The 23,353-nt window shown below is 42.6% G+C and overlaps 1 protein-coding gene across 12 annotated transcripts in view; it reads left to right on the top strand.

The window, feature by feature from the left end:
* tiam1 (TIAM Rac1 associated GEF 1) overlaps positions 1–23,353 on the top strand; it is a 289,209-nt gene that overhangs the window by 212,707 nt on the left and 53,149 nt on the right. For all 12 annotated transcript variants that reach the window (XM_008107611.3, XM_008107615.3, XM_008107610.3 and 9 more), the window contains 3 exons: positions 1,489–1,563; positions 13,373–13,543; positions 21,392–21,496. In XM_008107611.3, the coding sequence (XP_008105818.2) occupies positions 1,489–1,563; positions 13,373–13,543; positions 21,392–21,496 (351 nt within the window). The remainder of the gene's footprint in view (positions 1–1,488; positions 1,564–13,372; positions 13,544–21,391; positions 21,497–23,353) is intronic.

Raw genomic sequence — 23,353 nt, 5'->3', positions numbered from 1 at the left:
CAAGGTCAAATTCCGATCCAAGGTCTGAAGAGGGTGCAGTCATCCAAAACAGGTCCACGATAAGACACAGCGAGAGCCAAGCTAGGTGATAAGAGCAGATTCAAATCATAGTCCAAGTCCAGTCTTTATGGAAACACAGAGATCCCAATGGCGCCTCAGCAACACCTTGCCACACGCAAAGTGCAGTGGCCAAACATTCCCATTTTATTCCCCTTCCTCCTGGGTGACCAAACACTCACACCCAAACACCAGGTGTCCCAAATCTACTCAGAGTCTGAGCTCCACACAGCAAGAGCTCATGGATCTGGAGTACCTAGCAATTCGTCGGAGTCCCAATCATCCTGCCCACACTTAGCCCCATGAACACTTAAAGAACCATCCTCCCTTCTCCAAGCATCCCAATTGGGATCAGCTCCTGCAGAAACCCCAGGTTCAGAAGTATCCATAGACCCCAAATCCCCAGACATCTCCGGTGGCTGTGCCCATTCAGTGCCCGCTTCCCCAGCCACCACCTGTTCCTCAGCATCCATCTCCCCATCTGAATCTTCCTCAGAAGATCCCCCATATAGCTCTCTAAGTCGCTTCCTGCGCAACTCCTCCAGTGAACCCTCATCACGAGGGTTTTTTCTTCCTCTTCGAATTCCATCCCCATCAACCATAATCCCCGAAGGCGCAGTCACAACATGAGTTATAAACTTACTATAACTTACCAGCCTTACTATAAACTGAATGTGTGACATTGGCAGTTACTTATAACAAAAGTATAAGTCATTGTCTAATTTTGTGCAGCTCTGGCAAGGGATCTATTCTTAACCTGGCAGCCCATCAGTAGGAAGGGAGAAGGAAGAGAGATAAAAGGTGATGGCAACAAGGGGCAGGAAAAATAAGCCATGGAAAGAGCTTTTTGATCTAGGTCATTTTCATTGTTGACATTGTTGTGCATCCCAATTTGGCCATTGAGAGATTAATCACTAGAAAATGTGATTGTTGGCAGTAGAAGGATTGACCAACTCTGGTTTAATATATGTTTGATGTACTGGAGGCATAGGAAGGGTTTGGCAAGAGTTTATTGACTGCTTCTGTGAACACTCCTCATCCCCTCGCTTGGTGCTTTAATTATTTTAATATTTTTAATATTTAATTTATTTTGTAGGTTTTAAAATTGTATAATTTTAAGGTTGTGAGCCATTTTGAGTCACAGTCCTGGGAGAAAAGCAGAGTACAAATATTATAACAACAACGCTTGCCATTGAATGGTTCTCCTGGTCCTCACTTCCATTAATGGCTTTCAGTAGGTCCTCAATTAAATCGGATGTTATCTAGGGCCGGAAAGAAATGTAAACCATTTCAGTCTATATGATAATATGACCTGTGCTGTTCCACACCCCTTCCTGATTTGTCCCATGAATTTGGAGATACTTCTAAATTTAGAAAACATTTGCACCGTCTTATTGTATTTTAAAATAGCTCCTTTTTGTACCTCTGCAGGTGTTCGGTGAAGGAACTGATGCTGTAAAGAAATCTTTAGAAGGAATATTTGATGACACAGTACAAGAAATCAAGGTAAAAATAACGTGACATTACATGATTTGCACAAAGGAGCTCAATTAGCTCATGAGTCTGTTTTTAGAATGGAACTGATTCCTTCAGGACAAAATAATGAGAAGTGAAAACCTGATGAGAAGGGCAAATTATGCAGCAGTAAAGTTCTGCCAGATGACAGGCTGTTTTGAAGCTCAGCTAAACACAAGGTACAGGGAACTTGGCACTGCTCTGCTCTGAGTCCGCTGCATAGAGGGGAGCTCCTGAGAGTTCACTGGTATTTGCATGAGCAAGGCTTGTGGTTCCATGGCTAGTAAGCACTGCAGAGGAGCGCAGTTGGGATTCTGTTAACGACAGTGTTTGCATGGATATAAGCCCTTCTCAGTGAAGCTTATTTGGTCAAATCTCTGTTAACATCTGCCATATAGATATGTGAGTGTTTTCCACGTAAAATATGTAAGAATATAAATATATAAGCATTGTCTTCTTAGTTCAAACCTAAGTTGCATTTGGTTGCCACTGGACTCTTAGGGCCCTTCCACACGGTGCTATGTCTCAGAATATCAAGGCAAAAAAAATAAATAAATCCCACAATATCTGCTTTGAACTGGGTTATCTGTGTCCACACTGCCATATATTCCAGTTCAAAGCAGAAAATGTGGGATTGTATTCACCTGTGTGGAAGGGACCCTAGTCCTGATAAAGATGGAGGACATGAAATATAAATGAATAAAAATATAGCAAACATTCTGGGTCCATCAGATATATGTCTCTGGAAATCTTTCATAAAGATTTCATGGAGATCTTCATTATTCCGTCCCCCAGCTCCTCAGATAAACAGGCCATAGACACAAATACAGACCTTTTATTTTGCTTATATTCCTTTCATTTTTTTAAACTGCTGCCCATATTTTAGCACCTTTTTGGACTCTTATGTCTCCTTTAACCCCTAGTATATACATTTTTGTTGTAATGATTGAAAAAAAGAGAGAGAACAAAATAGCAAGCAAGCCAAACTTCCCAGCCTCAGTCTAGAAAGTATTTGCAACCAGAGTTCCGCATTTACTTCGCCAATGTATTTTCCAGAGTAAAAATAAAAAATAGAATATGGAAGAAAAGATAGTGGGGAAACTACTGAAGGAATGTTTATTTTGTACTGTTCATGCAATATGGGTGTGAAGGTCTATGGAGTTGATTTTTTAGGGAGCAAAACTCTCCTTTGACTCTTAGTCAAGAAACATTATGAGACAGAAGTGTATATGTGTCTTCATGTAATCTTTATAAATTTTAAGTATGTAAATGGGATTGTTTGTATGTGCAGAGAACCAGATGGGTGTGTTTTCTTATAGTGGAGTCATGGGAAGTCAAGTGAGCTGATAAATTCAGTCCTGGTTTTCATTGGAATTCTAAAGAACTGTTTGGAGGATATGGTTCAGCACCATGGATACTTCCTTTAAAGTTTAGATTAAAACCTGGAATGTATTTACCATGCCACTGATATCAAAACCACTATCCTCCTCTGCTGCCCTCTTCCAGCATACAATCTAATCCCAGATATATTTCTTCACTTCAAGGCAAAGGCCTTTGCATCAGCAACATATCCCAAGTGTTCAGTAGTCTATTCCCTTGGTTTTTTCTTAATTTTGCCCAAGGCAGTTCTTCTTCCTCTTTCTCTCTAACATACTGTTACTGTCAGGACCCTGGCTGCAGAGCACCAATAACCTTACACAGAGGCCAGTCTCTATCTAATATCTTTATTAAAGAAATATATAAGATCAATAAAAACAAGTGAAGAATATAGTTCAGAAGCAGACCTTTCAAAAGAGGTCAAATATAGTCCAAAAATGTATTGTCCAATATAAGATATTAGAGTTCAAAGTTTTAATCCACTTGACCGAAACACACACTTTGCCAAGCAATAGTGTGGGGAATTAGCAGAGTCCTAGAGTTCAATGAAGCTTGACAACAAGGCTGGAATTAAACTTGATTCTTGGCTAGATTCATAACTGGAAACAAAGGCAAAACATGAGCGTGGAGCAGGGTCCGTGGTAAAACTGCAAGGCTAGGCAAGGCTTGAAAACTTGATCCGAGAAGCAAGGAACTGGGGTACGAAGTCCACACACGATCTCTCTCCTGAAGCTGATCAATTGACTCCGCAAAGAATTCCTCGCGCCAACCACCTATATTGGGTCTCGTTTTCCCGCCAACAGAACTCTTTCCCTAGAGAACGAGAAGTGAAACCCAACTCTGTCCAGATGTGTGACTCCTTAGAATTTCCCAAGGGAAGCAAGCCTAATCCGCTTGATTTCTGGCAGCAATGCGTAAACTCCTCCGTTGAGCTTCTCTGTTTCCCCTTTCTCTGGAATAAGATTCTTTTCTGGGAAACGGGGGGGAGTTCTGCCCAAGGCCTGTTTGGCTGAATTCTTGAGGACAAACATCAACATCCTGCAGGTGAAGAGACTCCGGCTCTTGCTGAACCGGCGAAAACCCCATGTTTTCCTCTTCGTCTGCCACAATAGTACTAGGAACAGGACTACAAGGCCCATGAGTCATCACACTATCCCCGCCCCCAAGGCCCCCCTCAAACAGGGCCCCTCTTCGAGAGTCGCGGGGCCGCGGCTTGGCAGGGTAGGCTTGATGGAAGCGGCGGACTAAGTCGGGGGCATGGACTGTGGAAGCGTCTTCCCAGGAGCGTTCTTCGGGGCCAAAACCCACCCAGTCAATGAGATACTGAAGGCGGCGGCGATGAAAGCGAGAATCCAAAATGTCCTGAACCTCGAACTCCTCCTCTCCGTCCACTAGAACAGGGGCGAGGGGCGGCCGGCTCGCGTCGGGGCGGACACCATCCACCGGAAGGAGCAGGGAACGGTGGAACACCAGATGAATGCGCATGGAGTGCGGAAGTTGGAGTTTGAAAGTCACGGGGTTAAGTTGCGCCACCACTGGGTAGGGACCAATGAAACGGGCATCTAACTTCCGGCAGGGACGGTGGGAGGGCAAAAAGCGAGTGGACAACAGAACCCGATCTCCTACCTTGATCTCGGGGCCCGGCTGGCGATGGCCGTCAGCGTGGCGTTTGTAGTCCTCCTTGGCTTGATCCAGTTGCTGGTGCAAGAGTTCTTGTACTGCTGTGAGTTCCTGTAGCCAGTCCTCCGCTGCAGGGACTTCTGAGGTTTCAATGACAGAAGGAAAGAAACATGGATGGAAGCCGTAGTTTGCAAAGAACGGGGTTTCTTTAGTTGAAGCCTGGACACCATTGTTGTAGGCAAACTCTGACAGAGGTAATAGGAAAGCCCAATTGTTCTGTTGGTAATTTACATAACAACGAAGGTATTGTTCCAAAGTGGCATTGGTGCGCTCAGTTTGCCCATCCGTTTGGGGATGGTGAGCTGAAGATAAACGAGAGTCTATGCCCAATAGTTTTTGTAGTGCTTTCCAGAAACGAGAGGTGAATTGAGATCCACGGTCAGTGACTAAACTCTTGGGCAATCCATGTAGTCGGAAAACATGTTGAAGGAATAAATCTGCAGTCTCTTTGGCCGTGGGAAGACCAACGCAGGGAATGAAATGGGCTAACTTGGTAAAAAGGTCTACCACTACTAGAATCGTGGTGAATCCAAGGGAGGGTGGTAAGTCAGTGATAAAATCCGCGGAAATTATCTCCCATGGGCGAGAAGGAGTGGGAAGGGGATGTAGAAGCCCTGACGGCTTCTCCCTTCGTGTCTTGGAACGCTGACATACAGGACAGGTATTGACATATTTCTCTACATCCTTGCGGATCTTGGGCCACCAGAAATCTCGCAGGATCAAGTGCATGGTTTTAAATAGCCCAAAATGTCCTGCTGGTTTGCTGTCATGACACAAATGAAGTGCTTTTTCTCTGCTGGGACCTGGAGAAATGTAAACATGATTCCTGTAGCATAGTAGCCCGTCCTTAAATGAGAATGGGAAACGTAGTCCTTGGCGAATCTGTTCTTGAGCCCAGGCATCTGTCTGTTGACTGGCTCTAATTTCTTGAGTGGAAAGGAGTTCCGGGTTAGAGGGAGTTGGTTCAATTGGAGTGGATTTGGTGTTTCCCACTGTGAGTGTGGCAAAGTTTTTGGGTTGCAGCAATCGAGATTCTGAGGTCTCTCTGCGTCCTGCAGCATACTCTGGTTTCCGTGATAGAGCATCTGCTTGCTTGGTCTGAGCTGGGGTCACATAATGGATCTGGAAGTCAAAACGTTCAAAGAACAAAGCCCAGCACTGCTGCCTTTGATTTAATTTTCGTGCGGTCCTTAGGTGCTCTAAATTTCGATGATCAGTATGAACTTCAATGGGAAATTTGGCCCCTTCCAACCAATGTCTCCAATTTTCAAAAGCTGCCTTTATGGCCAAAAGTTCTTTCTCCCAAATAGTGTAATTTCTCTCTGGGGCTGTTAGTTGACGGGAGTAATAGGCACAAGGATGAAGATGTTCTCCCACTGGTTGCATGAGTACAGCCCCAATTGCCACATCAGAGGCGTCAGCCTGCACAACAAAAGGGGTTTTAGGATCAGGGTGCTGTAGAATTGGCTGGGTCGTGAATAACTGCTTTAGCTGGTGGAACCCTTTCTCTGCTTGCTCCGTCCAGCGGAAAGGCTGTTTCCCTCGGATGCAGCTGGTGATTAGGTCAGACCAGCGAGCGAAGTCTGGGATGAATTTGCGGTAGTAGTTTGCAAACCCCAAGAAGCGCTGTACTTCCTTCTTGTTGGTTGGCTCCCGCCATTCCAATACTGCTGAAACCTTTGCCGGGTCCATGGAGAGCCCTAGTGGCGAGACGCGGTATCCCAGGAAGTCTACCTCTTGCAGATCAAAGGCGCATTTCTCTAACTTGGCATATAGTCCATGATCCCGCAATCGTTGTAGCACCATTCTGACGTGTTGCTCGTGTTCCGATTGTGATCTAGAATACACCAAAAAATCGTCCAAATATATGATCAAGAACCGATCTAGATAATCCTGGAAGATATCGTTGACAAAATGCTGGAATGTTGCGGGAGCTCCGGATAATCCGTAATTCATGACTAGGGACTCAAATAATCCGAATTTGGTCTGGAAGGCGGTTTTCCATTCGTCCCCTTCTCTTATGCGAACTAGATTGTAAGCCCCGCGGAGATCCAGCTTGGTGTAAACCTTGGCCCCTCGGAGCCGGTCTAATAGGTCTGAGATCAGAGGCAGGGGGTAGCGATTCCGCTTCGTGATATTGTTCAATGCTCTATAGTCCACAACCAAGCATAGGTCCCCTGACTTCTTTTTCACAAACATCACTGGGGAAGCTGCTGGGGATTGAGAGGGTCTGATGAACCCCTTGCGGAGGTTTGACTCTATGAACTCCCTGGGAGCTTCTTGCTCTGGTTCAGTCAGGGAGTAGAGGTGTCCTCGCGGAATTGGGGCCCCCTCCACCAGGTCAGTGGCACAGTCGTAGGGTCTATGTGGGGGTAGTTTCTCGGCTTTCTTTTCATTGAAAACATCCCAAAAGTCCGAATATTTCTTGGGCAAGGTGATGATGGGCTCTGCGTCTGTGGCATGGCAGATCTTGGCTACTAGACAATGGTTTTGGCAATATCTTGAGGCGAACTGTAATTCTCTGTTGGACCAGGAGATGTTTGGGTTGTGAAGTGTCAGCCATGGAATTCCCAAAATCACAGGGAAGTGGGGAACCTCGGTAACGAAGAAAGAAATTTCTTCCATGTGTTCCCTTATCCACATTCTGGTGGGTTCAGTCCATTGGCTTACTGGACCTGTCTTTAGGGGTCGGCCATCTATGGCCTGCACCACCCGGGCATTCTTGAAATCATGATATTGTAATTCCAGAGAGTCGGCATACTCTCTATCGATGAAATTGTTTGTTGCCCCTGAGTCTATCATGGCATGGATCATGACGGGTCCTTTTTTCACTGACCACAGCGTGACCACCAGGAGAAATAGGACCCCGGTTTGCGGCTCTTGAGTGGGGTTTTTGACTGGGTTGGCGAGCCTCTCTACGCCCGGTCGCTGGCTTCCCCCGCCGACTTTGCTCCAGCCGCCTCGGCCGCCTCCGGCTCTGCGGAGGACGCCGCCGCCAGGCGGGCGGCGGGCTTCTTTTTGGCTGGACATTCTCTGGCGAAGTGGCCCCCATTCCCGCAGTACCAACACAGATTCAAACGTTGGCGGCGGGCCTTTTCGGCAACATCTAGTCGGGGGCGCACATTGCCCAACTGCATCGGCTCCTCCTTGCTTCCCATGGGGTTTGGGGCTGGCGGTGGGGATCTCCATACTGGACGTGGCTGAACACAGGCAGAAGCGGGAGGTTTCACTCCGGCTCTTCCACTCTGGCCTCGGAGCCACTGTTTTTTGTTGGCAAGCAGGGCTTCGGCTCGTAAACACTGGTTGATGAGTCTCTCAAGAGTCCCTGGGGGGTCCACCTTAGAGATTTCTTCCTGCATCTCGATGTTGAGGCCCTCGCGAAACTGTCCTCTAAGGGCTATACCGTTCCAGCCGGTGCTCTGAGACAGCACCCGGAACTCGGCTATGTACCAGGACAACGGCCTGTCCCCTTGGAGGAGACGCTGGAGTTTATGGCCGGCCGCCTCCTCGTCGTCCTCAATCCCCCAGGTCTTTCTAAGGTGGTTCAAGAAATTTTGCGCGGTGCTTAGATGCATGGAACCCGCGTCATATAGCGCCGTCGCCCAAGTGGCCACAGGCCCATCTAGGAGACTGTAGATCCACGCCACTTTGACATCTTCTTGGGGAAACTCGGCTTGGCGGGCTTCTAAGTACGCCTGGCACTGGCGACGGAAAACATGAACCTTGGAGGCTTCTCCAGAAAACTTGGTTGGTAGCGCTAGGGCAGGGAGACGGGCTCCGCGTTCCTTCAAGCCCCGTATTTCTCCCTCCTGCGTTCGGAGTGTGTCTCGGATCCTATTGAATTCTTCCTGGGAAATGGTGTAACTGGGTGGTTGAGCTTCCGCTCCGGTTCCTGTAGACATTCTGGCCTTAGGTTGTTTGGTGCTTAAGGTGGCGGAGTCAAACTGTCAGGACCCTGGCTGCAGAGCACCAATAACCTTACACAGAGGCCAGTCTCTATCTAATATCTTTATTAAAGAAATATATAAAATCAATAAAAACAAGTGAAGAATATAGTTCAGAAGCAGACCTTTCAAAAGAGGTCAAATATAGTCCAAAAATGTATTGTCCAATATAAGATATTAGAGTTCAAAGTTTTAATCCACTTGACCGAAACACACACTTTGCCAAGCAATAGTGTGGGGAATTAGCAGAGTCCTAGAGTTCAATGAAGCTTGACAACAAGGCTGGAATTAAACTTGATTCTTGGCTAGATTCATAACTGGAAACAAAGGCAAAACATGAGCGTGGAGCAGGGTCCGTGGTAAAACTGCAAGGCTAGGCAAGGCTTGAAAACTTGATCCGAGAAGCAAGGAACTGGGGTACGAAGTCCACACACGATCTCTCTCCTGAAGCTGATCAATTGACTCCGCAAAGAATTCCTCGCGCCAACCACCTATATTGGGTCTCGTTTTCCCGCCAACAGAACTCTTTCCCTAGAGAACGAGAAGTGAAACCCAACTCTGTCCAGATGTGTGACTCCTTAGAATTTCCCAAGGGAAGCAAGCCTAATCAGCTTGATTTCTGGCAGCAATGCGTAAACTCCTCCGTTGAGCTTCTCTGTTTCCCCTTTCTCTGGAATAAGATTCTTTTCTGGGAAACGGGGGGGAGTTCTGCCCAAGGCCTGTTTGGCTGAATTCTTGAGGACAAACATCAACATCCTGCAGGTGAAGAGACTCCGGCTCTTGCTGAACCGGCGAAAACCCCATGTTTTCCTCTTCGTCTGCCACAATAGTACTAGGAACAGGACTACAAGGCCCATGAGTCATCACAGTTACATTGACATAATTGCCAAAATGTTTGGTAATATTTTGGGTTTTTTAAACCAAAATTAATCATATGTTAAGTCTGACATATATCACTGTATATTGCATAAGACTTCTGCTAATCTGTTGTGATTATGGCAGATTAACAGTTTTTTCTATACTTGATCAATGTGTGCACTTTAATGAGACTTCTGTTTTGGTAATTACCATTTGGTTTTGTTACCTCCATAAGTCTCTGAAGGAGATTGGGCTATGAAGTGTCATTACTTCAGGGCCAGAGGTCATATAGTTAATCAAGCAAATGGGGATTTATCAGTGTGATGGCTTTTAAAACTAATGGGAATTCCATATATCTGTCACTTACTAGAAATGATATCCCTCAGGGTATAACTTAAACCTACAAAAACTAAAGAACATTTGACATGAATCCTGTGCATTGCTGAGATGTAATAAAAATTCTCGTCCAACTGATTCCGTAATCACCTTTCTTTCTACATTATTAATAGAAGAACAATCTAATCTTAACACAAGAATAATAATGTCTATTTTTGTTTATATCTCATCATTATTTCCTGTCTGCATACTTGTCACAGATTCTAAGTTCTATGGGTAATCCAATGTATTCAAGGAATTCCATGCCAGAGTTGGGTACTGCATGTGTATTTGTGTTTGCAGCAAGTGGAATGCAAGCATGAAATTACTCTTTAGAAAAGTGGATAATGTACTTATAGCAAAGAAAGGAGTTTGTAAAACAGGTAACTGTCTGAGAATCATCTTAAGTTTGAATTCCATCTTTAGAATAGATTTGACTTAGCTCTCTCATTCAGCCCACAGGCATGTGCGAGTATATACCAGTGCTGCACTTCTTGTTTCTACAGCTAACATTTTGTAATTATTAGGCTTGCTCAAATAATTCGATTTTCCCGTTACCCGTTATTAATTCATTATTTTCGTTTGTTTTGAAGCAATATAGAACCTTGGTTGTCCACACGTCTGGATATCGCGGTTTCGAATCGCGAGAGGCCGTTTTTTCTTATTTCTTCGTTTTTTTCGTTAAGAAAAAAAAGCTTTTGCAAATCACCCAAACTCCTTTCCTTTTGCCCCTCAGCCAATGGGAGGCTCAGCCAATGGGAGGGGGCGAGGGGGAAGGAGGCCGAGGAGGAGGAGGAAGACGGAGGGGGGAAATGGCCGCCGCCGCCGCCTCGCCTCAGCTCAGGCCTGGAGAGACCGAGAGGGGCCCGGCGGTGAGGAGGAAGAGGCCCGGGATGCGAGGGGGTGTGGGCCAGGCCCATCCTCGGCTGCTCCCAGGGGCCCAGATTCGCACCCTCCCTCCCCCCAATACAGGTCTCCAGTCCATACCACGCTACATGAACTTGAATGGATACTGTGGTTGTGTTGTGTCGAAAGCTTTCATGGCCGGGATCACACTGTTGTGGTATGTATTCCGGGCTCTATGGCCATGTGCCAGAAGCATTCTCTCCTGACGTTTCACCCACATCTGTGGCAGACATAGAGGTTTTGACGTCTGTGCGAAGCTAGGCAAGTGGGGTTTATATATCTGTGGAAGGTCCAGGGTGGGAGAAAGAACTCTTGTCTGTGGGAGGCAAGTGTGAATGTTGCAATTGGTCACCTTGATTAGCATTGAATAGCCTTGCAGCTTCAAAGCCTGGCTGCTTCCTACCTGGGGGAATCCTTTGTTGGGAGGTATTAGCTGGCCCTGATTGTTTCCTGTCTGGAATTCCCATTTTCTGGGTGTTTCTGGGAAGGTAATGGCACTCCATGTAGTCATGCCGGCCACATGACCTTGGAGGTGTCTATGGACAACACTGGCTCTTGGGCTTAGAAATGGAGATGAGCACCAACCCCCAGAGTCAGACATGACTGAACTTAACGTCAAGGGATACCTTTACCTTTACCTACACACACACACACACACACACACACACACACACACACACACAAGCAGGGACTATATATACACAATATATATCACACACACACCAATTTAACAAAGTTTCAGCCACAAAAACAAAGTTTCTGAAGTAGAACAATGACTTTCACAGTAAAGACAACCCAATTTAACAGGAAATAAGACTTTCAAACCAGGAACAGATTTCTGCAATTATTAAAAAATGGTTTATTATAAAAGCTATGAAAATTTGCCAAAAATCAGAGGATAAGGGAAACGTTCCACATTTTGGTGAGCTATCAGTGTTAAATGTGTTCTACCACTGTACCAAGTTTGAAGAAGATCACTCAAAAAATGAGGGCGGGAGAGCCCCCTAAGTCCCCCCCCTTTGGGCTGTTTTTGGGCCACCGCGCATGCGCGTCCGCCATTAACGAATTAATTTAGAAAATAACGAATTTTCGTTAATTTCGAAAAATTTTGGGGGCCAAATTCGTTATTAGCAACAAAAACGAAAAACTGCCCCCTCTAGTTTTGAAACGAGTTTAGAATCAAATTTTTCATGGATCGATCAAGCCTAGTAATTATTGTTGGTGTTCCTGGCACCACCACCCACAGGTGACAGCATCTGTGAGGATTCCAAAGTATATTTCCATACAGTGAGTTGGCACTGAAATGTAGTTGCCAGTGCAATTTTAGCCTGTACCATAGAATCACAGAGTTGGAAGAGACCACATTGAGATGGAAGAGAACCCCTGCTATGTGGGAAAAACACAATCAAAATCAAAGCCACCCTGACAAATGGCCATCCAGCCTTTGCTTAAAAGCCTCTAAAGAAGGAGCATTGTTTCCAGATCAAGGGAAATAGTGCCATTGTATTTTACTTTGGTCAGGTCTCACCTAGTATACTGTGTCCAGTTCTGGGCAGCACATCTCAGGAAGGATTCTGATAAGTTGGCATGTGACCAAGATGATCAAAAATGGTCTGGAAATCAAGCCTAATGAAGAACGCCTTAGGGTGTTGGGTATGCTTAGCTTGAAGAAAAAAGAAAATGAAGTGAACTTGTTTTCTTCTTCTCCAGAGACTAGAACATAAGCCAATGTATTCACATTACAGACTGAGCTTTCCTTATACAGAAATCTGAAATACAAAAGACTCCAAAATCCAAAATTTCTATTCAGCTGGATGGCTGTGATAGGGACACCCTTACCTTCTGATGGTTCAGTGTACACTAACATTGTTTAATGTAAAACATTATTAAAAATATTGTGTTTAAAATTACCTTCCTGCCACGTGTGTAAGATTTACATGAAACATAAATGAATGTCATGTTTAGACCTGAGTCCCATCTCCACATGACTCATGTATACGCATATCTTCCAAAATTCTCAAAAATCTGAAATCCAAAACACTTCTGGTCTCAAGAGACTCCACTCAAAGTCTTGGCTATGAGAACGGTTTTACAGTGGAGTAAACTGCCACATGTAGTGGTGGACTTCCCTTTGGAGGTCTTTATAGAATGGGGGTTGGACTAGGTGGCCCTTGCAGTCCCTTCCAACTCTTAAGATTCTATAATGCCGTGATTGGAGAATCCTAAGTAACTTTATTAGAGTTGGTGTGAGCTTTATTTTTATTTCTGTCCAAGTGATCAATATGGCTGGGATTGGAGTGAAGCTGAAGCTTCCTTCTACCCTAGTGTTCTATAGCATCTTCATTCCATCCCAGCAATTCTGCTGGATATTATTGGAACTGGAGTGAAGCTAAAGCATTTCTGCCAATGCATTGCACTCTATGTATTTCTGGTGTGTATGTATGTGCTCGTCCATAATCGGGCATAGCGCCGATGGTTTCTGGGCAACAGAAAGCATCTTTCTGGCAACCAGTCACCTACTCATAATATATTTTCATTTTGTTATTTAATTGGATGAAAAAACAAAGGTGAATTTTACATTTTTACATTTGTTATTATGAGACAAGTAGAGATTCATATCAGACCAGAAGTATTTTTGACCCTTGTGTTTTTCTCTTCAGAGAGAGAAAGAAGTGGTGCTCACTACTGTCCATCCACACAATCCTGATGCTGACATCTGGGTTCATGAGTATTTCACTCCGTCCTGGTACTCCCTGCCAAATAACCAGTCTGCTTTGACTGTAGTGCACCCTGGAGACACAACGAGAGATATCCTGGAAATGATTTGTAAGGTAAAAAGGAGACTATGCCAAAAGACTTTCTGAATTATATATTGTGTGATTATTTTGTTCCCATTTTAAAGCAGCAAAACCTGCAACCCTGCAGTTTAACTTTATTTGGAATGAAAAATTGCAGAACACTTTGTTTCCCATTGTGAGTTTTCTTCCTTTTGAGTAATCTTTACTCTCCAAAGGCTATCTGCTTTGTGTGTGAGAGAATTAGCATGCGAGGGGTGGCTGTTTATCTTCATGTTCCTGAAATGCATGTTGAAACTTGCACTCCTGACTGAAAATATATATTTAGAAATTGAATTTTAGTTTTTGGGGAGAAGATCACTATTTAATTCCATGAACAACACCAATGGTATTATTCAAATAATTATCCTTTACATCAGCATTATGGTGAATTTAATGACATCGTACAGGCTTGAAGGTTGGAAGTGTAGGAAGAAACAGGGCTCTTCATGTGTTTTGGTCCCTGACATATTTTTAAATCTGCTAAGCTTTCCTTTCCATATAGGTTATGAGAAAGACCTTCACATGCTTGGAAAATTTATGTTGCAAGCACTTGCATCTGCAACAGTCTGAAATTTTTCCCATCCCTCTCTCCCATTTATGCATAACTTTGAAGTAGCTGCGTGCTATTCCTTGCTACCCACTTTCTGCATATTCCTTTTATCTGTTCTACTTAGACCTAATGGTAGAATCCTTTGAGAAGGTGGGCAAGCTCCAGCAAAATTAAAGTACATTGGCCTAATTTTTTGTACTTGTATTCCATCTTTAATAGTTTCTCAGTGCCTACAGCTCTATCTCACTCTCCCCCCTACTGAATATTGCACTTGTATAGATATTAAATAATATATGTCCTTGTAGATATAGGGATATTACATTTAAACTACAATTAGTGGCTGCATTTCCTCCAAGCAAACAAAGAATCATAATCCTGCTTTCAAACCTGATCTACAGTGTAGAATTAATGCAGTTTAACATCACTTTGACTGCCATGGCCTGGGCCTATGTAGATGCATTCTCAGTCCTGATTTAACTCTGTTTAATTGATTAATTAATATTCCTTTCTTCTGACATGGGACCAAGGCAACTTGGTGGCATCATTGAAACAAAATGCTGTTGAAAACTTGATTTTACATATGTTCAAAATAATAATAATAAATTGTGTTATAACATCTTTTAAAAAATAACCATAAAGATAAAAATGCAATAAACACCATTAGAAAACCCATCTGCTTAACACTAATTTTTTAAATCCCTGGTGAATTCTTATCTGCTGAAACTACTCTCACTAGGATTAGGTGGACGTGATCAGATGAAAAAGCTAGTTACGTGTGAGTGAACAAAATACCCCAACTTACTATTTATGAAAAATAAAACAATGCTTTGGAATTCTGGGCTTTTTGGTTTTGTTTTGTTCAGACCGTACAGTCCTTGTGCATATACTTTCCACGTTTGATTTATGTTTTATTATTGTATGTGGTCTGATTCTTCTATGGTAACTTTCTAGACTAAATATCACATTATTTTCAAACTCCCCACATTTTGAATTATTAAACAAGATATTGACCAAAGAGCTCAAGTCTACCTTTTTGTGTTATCTCTGCATTGTACTCATTTTGTACTCATTTTGGCATTGTGGGCAAAACACAGTCACAAGTGGCCCTTGACACCTCCAGAAATGAAAACCAATTGATGTCTGGCTAAATAAATAGAAAACTGTATTGCCCTTCCAGCTTTTTAATTTATTGTAAGCAGCTTCTCCCCTTGCACTATTTAATGTAAACAGAATCCTGTATTTTAAAATCATAAGTGAATTTCTAAACAATTCTGATTTTAGGATACTTTTTTTAAAAAATGGGGAATTTTTGCCAATCTTTGCAGATACCAGAGAATCCTGGGGAAAGCATCGTCCAGAATCACCCATTTTAAACCCCCCCCCTCCCCAGTATTGGAACCCAATTTTGGGGGGAAAGTTTTAGATTTCCAGGGTTTTTTTCCCCCAGGGGGAGTCAGATTGTTTACTTGTATATAAAGGTATAGAAACTGGACTTGTTTATTTAAGTATATGATATTTCAAGCATCTGGAGCTAATGTGACTTTATATTGATCATCTATTGTGCATTTCTGGTTTTAAACCAACTATGACAGTGGTTCTCAACCTGTGGATCCCTAGGTGTTTTGGCCTACCACTCTCAAAAATCCCAGCCAGTTTATCAGCTTTCAGGATTTCTGGGAGTTGAAGGCCAAAACATCTGGGGACCCACAGGTTGAGAACCATTGAACTATGAAAAGATGTATTGTTGAAACATGGTAAAAGCATGTGTAAAGTGATGCTCGCCATTTATGAATTGTTGGCAATAACAATGATAGAAAGCTGGAAATGAATTTTCAGAAGTAGAAAGCTATTTCCATGGTCACATCATTTTTTTTGCTAATTATCTGGCTTCCCAGGTGCTTTGTTGAATTCATTCAGTTGGAGAAAGGAATAAAAATATATGTATTGCAGTTTACAAACTAACAGTAATGTATGCACAATTGCAAGCTCCAGTATGGAAAGAAATCACTGTTGTAATTCATGGCCTTCACCCAACAAACCTCTATTAATGAACAAAAGTGAAACACTAAAAGCAATTTGCATGATACCCTGGATCTGTAATGTTCAAATTATGGCTTAGAAAAATAAAACTTTTAACTTTTAAAGAAAAATCCAGCATTGCACAGAAGATGTGAGGGATGCATTTGTTTGGGGCAATTATATATTATATTCACTGACAAATGAGTTTCTAGACCCATGTTCCTGGAGAAAATATCTCATTGTAGCCAAGAACACATGATGTTTTAATAAAGAGGACACACAATGAGCTAAAATTATGAAATGTTCTTTATAATGGTTTTATTTTAGGGCTTTTGAAAAAAAGCAGTGAGCTAGCTTCTACGCTATTTTCCTTTCAGTACAGTATACTGCTCCTGAAGAACAATTCCTAAGTGCTCAGCCAGCTAGTTTTTAGAGTTCAAAATGCAAGCATATTAGGTCACAGTTGGGATTTTAATAGCTTTGATGTAAAGCACTCTGGTTAAACCAGTGGTGTCCAACTTTTTTTTACCAGGGCCCACTTGACCAGGGACCACCACATCAGCTCTAGTTTCTGATACAGAACATGTGCCATTCAGTAGGTGCCATCTGCTTGCCCACAGGAAACCATATTTAATAATCTAGAGCTGATGTGATCTGCGGAAAGGAGTGCAAATAAAATAAAATAAATAAATAAAGAGGAAGGAAGTTCACGGACCGGATTTTCGTTCTCGCACCCCATTGCTGGGCCATGGCCCACAGGTTGGGAACTACTGGGCTAAACTGAATTGTGATTCAGGCTATGCATCTGTCTCTTCCTTTCCTTATTATCAGTGTAAGAAAATACTGATGATTACATTCTTTTCCATAACATCTAATAATGAATCTTTCTCTTCTGTCTCTTGCATTCAGCTCATTCTTTTTCCTTTAATTCTCTGATCCACATCATTTCACATCAGTTTGCCATCTGCCATCTGAGAACCAGTCGAGTTCTGGTATAGTAAACATTTCAAGCTCTACATTTCATGTAAACCTCTTCGTGCTCTAGTTGTTATTGTTAAGACTTCCTGTGTTCTAAATCTTACCTTGAGGATGGGGATCAAAGGGTTTCAAAAACTTAGATTTACTGGACCTTCAGGACTACTATCCTGCCAGTTGTAAAAATGCTCAGTATTTTCCAGTGGAATATTTTATTTTTTAGTGTTTTGCATATTGCAAAGGACTTTGTAGTTTTCTAGCTTGAACATATTATTTGCAGACAAAATCCATATATTCAGCCTTTGCCTTTCTTAATTAGATCTGAGAACAGACTTTTTTTTTTGAAAGCTATAGAGTTGCATTCAGTCAGAAATGAAAGGATTCACCAGTGCAAACCACCAGGGTTTGTTCCCTTTCTGAAGCATCAGATTTGCCATCGCATCACTGAATTTTGGTGCTATGGCAGTTTCTGACCTGAGGCAACCTTATCAGAGGGGGTTTTTTTTACAAGATTTGTTCAGAAGTTGTTTTTTATTGCTTTCCTCTGAAGCTCAGAGTGTTTGACTTTTGCTCAAGGTCACCCAGTTCAGGGGAATCAAACCCTGGTCACCAGAGCTGCAGTTTGGTGCTCAAACCACTATACCATATTGACTCCTTTTAAGGTTAGTTCCCCTTAAATTTCCCTTTAAAACAAGGTCCCCAGAGACTTGCAACATGTTTTCAAACTAAATAACTCTCCTGGGAGGCTTCCAGGATTGCATTTCAGTTAGAAAATGTGGTGCCTGCTCCTTGCATGCTTTGTGGCAATGGGAAATGGAGATAGATTCTTACATGCTCATCCTGCCAAAACACGGAGTGGAAGCCACACATTGCCTACTCAGGTTGAGCTAAATGATACATCAGTGGCTGTATCAGGCATTTCCCTCTGTTTCTGGAAATGAGCTTGCTGCCTGTAAAACAAAGGAGAGAAAGCATTCTAGAACTACTATTGTTTGTTTGCTTTCTTGCTTTTGCTAGTCCTAGTTGTTTGGGCTTTAGGGAAGAGCTTGCTAATAACCAATCTCTTCCAGAGGTCTGTCTCAGACTGTGAGAATTGGGTCTTTCCCTCCAGGATAAGGAAAGAGGGTCAAAGAACTGCTGTTTGTCAGCATATAGCCATCAATATTTATGGTTAGCTTTCTTCTGCCCGGACACTAGTCTCTGTGGGTTCTCTAGCATGTCAGATTAAATTTCCCTGACAGGCCTTTCAGTCACTTCTTTTCCTGCCTCAACAGCTCTGAACCGAATGAGCTGTGGAATATACAGGAGGTTCCCAGTGATCGCTCACTGACAGAAAGAGGCTGTTGGAAAGAGGCTAGTGGGTCATCTGTTCCATTCACGTGGTTTTTATTTCCCCCGTACTTGTGTTGGCTTGTCAGGTTTCATTTTTATATGTTTCTCAAGAGATATGCTTTCCCCAGGTCTTTTGTTCTCCGATACATGCTGTCACTAGCCTTCTTTCAAATTCTATTATCCCCGAAAGAAGTCTGAATTTTGCTGGACTTATTTGAGGAGGGGGGAGGATGTTTAGACATTAAAACAGTAACACCACCCCAGAAGATGAGAGCCAGCACCATTTACTGGTCCTGGTTATTTGGGGCTTAGGGAAGGTGTCACTATGAAAAATGGGAATTTCCTTTCTGTTTGGGAGTCATTGGGAGGCTGTAGAGCAGTAGTTCTCAACCTGGGGTCCCCAGATGGTTTTGCCTTCAACTCCCCAAAATCCTAAGAGCTGGTAAACTGGTTGGGATTTCTGGGAGTTGTCGGCTAAAAACATCTAGGGATCCCACGTTGAGAACCACTGTTGTAGAGGGAAGGTGGGATCCATTATGTGATAGAAATATGTGAGGGGAAGTCATAGGGAGGAGGGAGCAGGCTTGTCTTCTGCTGCCCTGGAGACTAGGATGTGGAACAATGGCTTCAAACGACAGGAAAGGAGATTCCACCTGAACATTAGGAAGAACTTCCTCACTGTGAGAGCTGTTCAGCAGTGGAACTCCCTGCCCTGGACTGTGGTGGGGGCTCCTTCTTTGGAGGCTTTTAAACAGAGGTTAGGTAGCCATCTATCGGGGGTGCTTTGAATGTGATTTTCCTTCTTCTTGGTAGAGGGTTGAATTGGATGGCCCATGCGGTCTCTTCTAACTCAATGATTCTATTACTCTACTAGCGGTGTCTATTCCATTATGGCAAGTTGCCAAAGTTGGATACAACCCAGAGCTATTTGACTACAAACAAATATGATTCTGATATGCATTTATACTAAGCGGGGTTGTCTTTATAACAGGCTTAGATATAGACCATACTAGGGCTGACTTTAACTGTGTAGTGAGCATTGCTCCATGCAGTCATGCTGTTCACATGACCTTGGAGGTGTCTATGGACAATGCCAGCTCTTCAGCTTAGAAATGAAGATGAGCACCAACCCCCAGAGTTGGACATGCCAAGACTTAATGTCAGGGAAAATCTTTACCTTTAGCCATTGAGCATACTGTTGGTAGTTGTAGCTCTGGCTCGAAGTTGTCATGGACTTGAGGCAAGTAATGATTGCCCTCAGGCCACAGCTGCCCTCTAATGAATGGCAGCAAGCTTTTACCCATCATTTCCTGGGGATGCTGTTATCTCTCCCCAGAGGCAAGTGCATTGTAGGATCAATCCCAGGCAGGGGGGCTCTCATCTCCTTTTTATCTTGAAAGAGATGCAGTCCTCCTTCTGATGCTGCTCTTGGGCTGCCTCCAGTCTTGAGAAAAACAATATCATACAATGTGGTTTTGGTGACTTCTTGAGGCCAGTGCCACTCAAAGGAGTAGTCTGTGAATTGAGGCAGATGCCCAGGCCATTTTGTGCTGGTTCCTGGAAAGTTTTTAGGAACAAAGGAAAGATCTGTATTTTGGGCAAAAATATTGCTGCATTGGGAAAAATTAATTGCCAGCCTCCTCACATCAGGCAGCCCAAAAAGCATTGCTTTAAACCACAAAGGATGGCTTTTTACAGCACCAGGCTTTTCACTGAATGCGTCCCCTTTCCTACACAGCCATTAAAGAACAGGAGCCCCCCCCCCCCCACCACCACCTTGGCAACTCTAGAAGTATTGATGCTCTTTTTTAGTTGGGCCTAAAACCAGTTGTTCATCCCAGCTAAAGTACACCTGTCAAATCAGACTTGGTACAATCAAAGTTGATGAATCAACTCTTATATAAATTTCACTGATAGAACTGTGAGTCTGCTCTAAGTGGAATTAACAGTTGTTTTTATATTTGGGTGTAAAAAGGACCTGGGTTGTATATGCCTTTATTGACTTTAGTGGACCATGACTTGAAGCAATTTCGAAGATGGAATAGTGACACATTAGTTTTTTTCAGTTGGATTAAAGTGTCTTTTGGGGACAAAGGAAGAAAGCAGACAAAAGACAAATGTTGGGTAGGCCGGCTGACTGGTTTTCATTATTTTCCCCAAAGATGTAGGCCTGTATTCCATACCATTTTTGGTGTGCTACCTTCCATAGCAATGGGAGAAAGCTGCACTTACTTGGCCTACTTTGGGTTTTTTTTTTTGGGTCTGCATTAGGTGCTGAAATAATCCTAAAATGGCACATTTTGGTGGTCGCATAAATTCCTCATAAATAGACTAATTTTAATATGCAACAGATAATTGGAACACAGGGTGGGATTGCAAATGCCGTAATCTTGAACTAATTATAATTAACAATTTTAATGATGCATATTATTTAGGGGGAGAAATTATTTGAAATGCACATAATTTGTAATCTGTTTTGGGATGATGCTGTGTAATACATGAAATTTACAATGCTAATCCAGTTAGCTAGTATTTGATATCTTGATCGCAGACGACATCAAGATCCAAAAATAACGTTGTCGTCTAGTATGTGTACTTTTTAGAAATTTATATAGAAATTTAGAATTTTATCTCCCTTCTTTTCCCCCATGATGTATTTCACCTTTTCTCTGCAATAGCTGTATTTTCCTCCATTTGGTAGATGACAAGAGCTAGTTCTAGCACTCTTCTACTTGGAATAATAAATGTGTTTTTGCAACATCAAGAAGTAATGTGAGCATTTCTCTTCTGAGTGAGGAATACATTATTTTTCAAGGGCTGTTTAGACAATATGTTTGGAAGCTTCCTTTTAAGAAGAGAAGATCTCCCCTTCAATTTTCAGAGACATCTTTCTGTAAAAGAAAATGGCTACTGGTTTTCTTTTTTATAATTTTCAGTAACTTTCCCCACAATTCTTTTCCTTTCAGGCACATCAACTGGATTATTCAGCACACTATCTGCGCCTAAGGTTCTTGTCAGAAAACCAAATGCAATCCTATATACCAAAGTTAGAAGAGGACATTTCTGAATTGGTAATTTCATTCTTCAGCAATCATTCTTGGGATCTGTATTGGTTTTTTAAAATGCAATTTTAATTGCAGTATTTGGTATGTGTGCATATATATGTGTGTGTGTGCCTATATCTGAAGGATGTACAGTCAATAGCAAGATCTTTTCTCAATACAGCATAATAAGGAGCTGTTATTACATTTTTTCCTTCCCTTATTCCTAGAAGCATACAGTGATATCCTTGGGTCTTCCTTCTCCACATTATTATTCCAGTAGCTTGGTCTTATATTATACACTTAGGCTTTGTGATTGATCCAGGGTCACTCTGTTGTTGTGTGGCGATTTGGGGTTTTTTTTGCACTTAGACCAATATAGAGCCATATGTGCTTTGGTATCATTCATATACCAGCTCACAGAGCATTCAGGTACTAAAGTCTAGATGGACATCGAAAGAAGTAGATAAGCAAAGATAGCAGGGGAAAGGACATTTGATTTCTTAATGAAGGCCAGAAAATCTGGAGCTTCAATATCAGTCTTCTTTGAAGATATGCTTAAGGAAATGGTTACATTGTTTTACATTTGAGCAAACCAAACATCACATCTTTTTGAAACATTTGGTGAAGCAATGTGAATGAATAGGGAAAGGTGGTAAATACTGACCCCTGGGGGAGATAAATGAAATATCTGAATTAAAATGTTTTCCAAGGATAAATCTGAGTGACAGAATAGAAGCTTAATTGTTTTGCAACACATAACCAGAATTTAAAAAGTTAATTAAAAAAATTATTAGTTACAGTTATCACTACAGTAACTATTCAGTTTCCTGTTTTTCAAAAGTAATTATTTTAGTTATTCAGCAGCAATAGCAGAGGACAAGACGCTTTATGAACCTGTGTTTAAATCATATGATACTCCCACTACCACTTATTGATGACATTTTTATCTAACTGCACAGTCCCTTGTGAGCTGGGAGACAATATATAAATATTTTAAATAAATTTAAATACATAACTATAAAAATAACTTCGAAACTTATATTTACGCCCTTAAGAAATTGTGTTATCCCTATAGAGGTTATGACCATACTAGAATCATAGAATCATAGAATCATAGAATAGTAGAGTAGGAAGAGACCTCATGAGCCATCCAGTCCAACCCCCTGCCAAGAAGCAGGAAATCGCATTCAAAGCACCCCTGACAGATGGCCATCCAGCCTCTGCTTAAAAGCCTCCAAAGAAGGAGCCTCCACCACAGTCCGGGGGAGAGAGTTCCACTGTCGAACAGCCCTCACAGTGAGGAAGTTCTTCCTGATGTTCAGGTGGAATCTCCTTGCCTGTAGTTTGAAGCCATTGTTCTGTGTCCTAGTCTGCAGGGCAGCAGAAAACAAGCTTTCTCCCTCCTCCCTATGATTTCCCCTCACATATTTGTACATGGCTATCATGTCTCCTCTCAGCCTTCTCTTTTGCAGGCTAAACATGCCTAGTTCTTTAAGCCGCTCCTCATAGGGCTTGTTCTCCAGACCCTTGATCATTTTAGTCGCCCTCCTCTGGATGCTTTCCAGCTTGTCAACATCTCCCTTCAATTGCGGTGCCCAAAATTGGACACAGTATTCCAGGTGTGGTCTGACCAAGGCAGAATAGAGGGGGAGAATGACTTCCCTGGATCTAGATGCTATACCCCTATTTATGCAGGCCGGAATCCCATTGGCTTTCTTAGCAGCCGCATCACATTGTTGGCTCATGTTTAACTTGTTGTCCATGACGACTCCAAGGTCTTTTTCGCACACACTGCTGTCAAGCCAGGCGTCCCCCATTCTGTATCTTTGCATTCCATTTTTTCTGCCGATCTTAATTAGAAAGAAATATTCCCAAATTATCATT

The sequence above is a fragment of the Anolis carolinensis genome, chromosome 3 (assembly GCF_035594765.1).
Source record: "Anolis carolinensis isolate JA03-04 chromosome 3, rAnoCar3.1.pri, whole genome shotgun sequence".
NCBI classification, from domain to species: Eukaryota; Metazoa; Chordata; class Lepidosauria; order Squamata; family Dactyloidae; genus Anolis; species Anolis carolinensis.
This window is presented reverse-complemented; position numbering and strand designations above follow the sequence as displayed.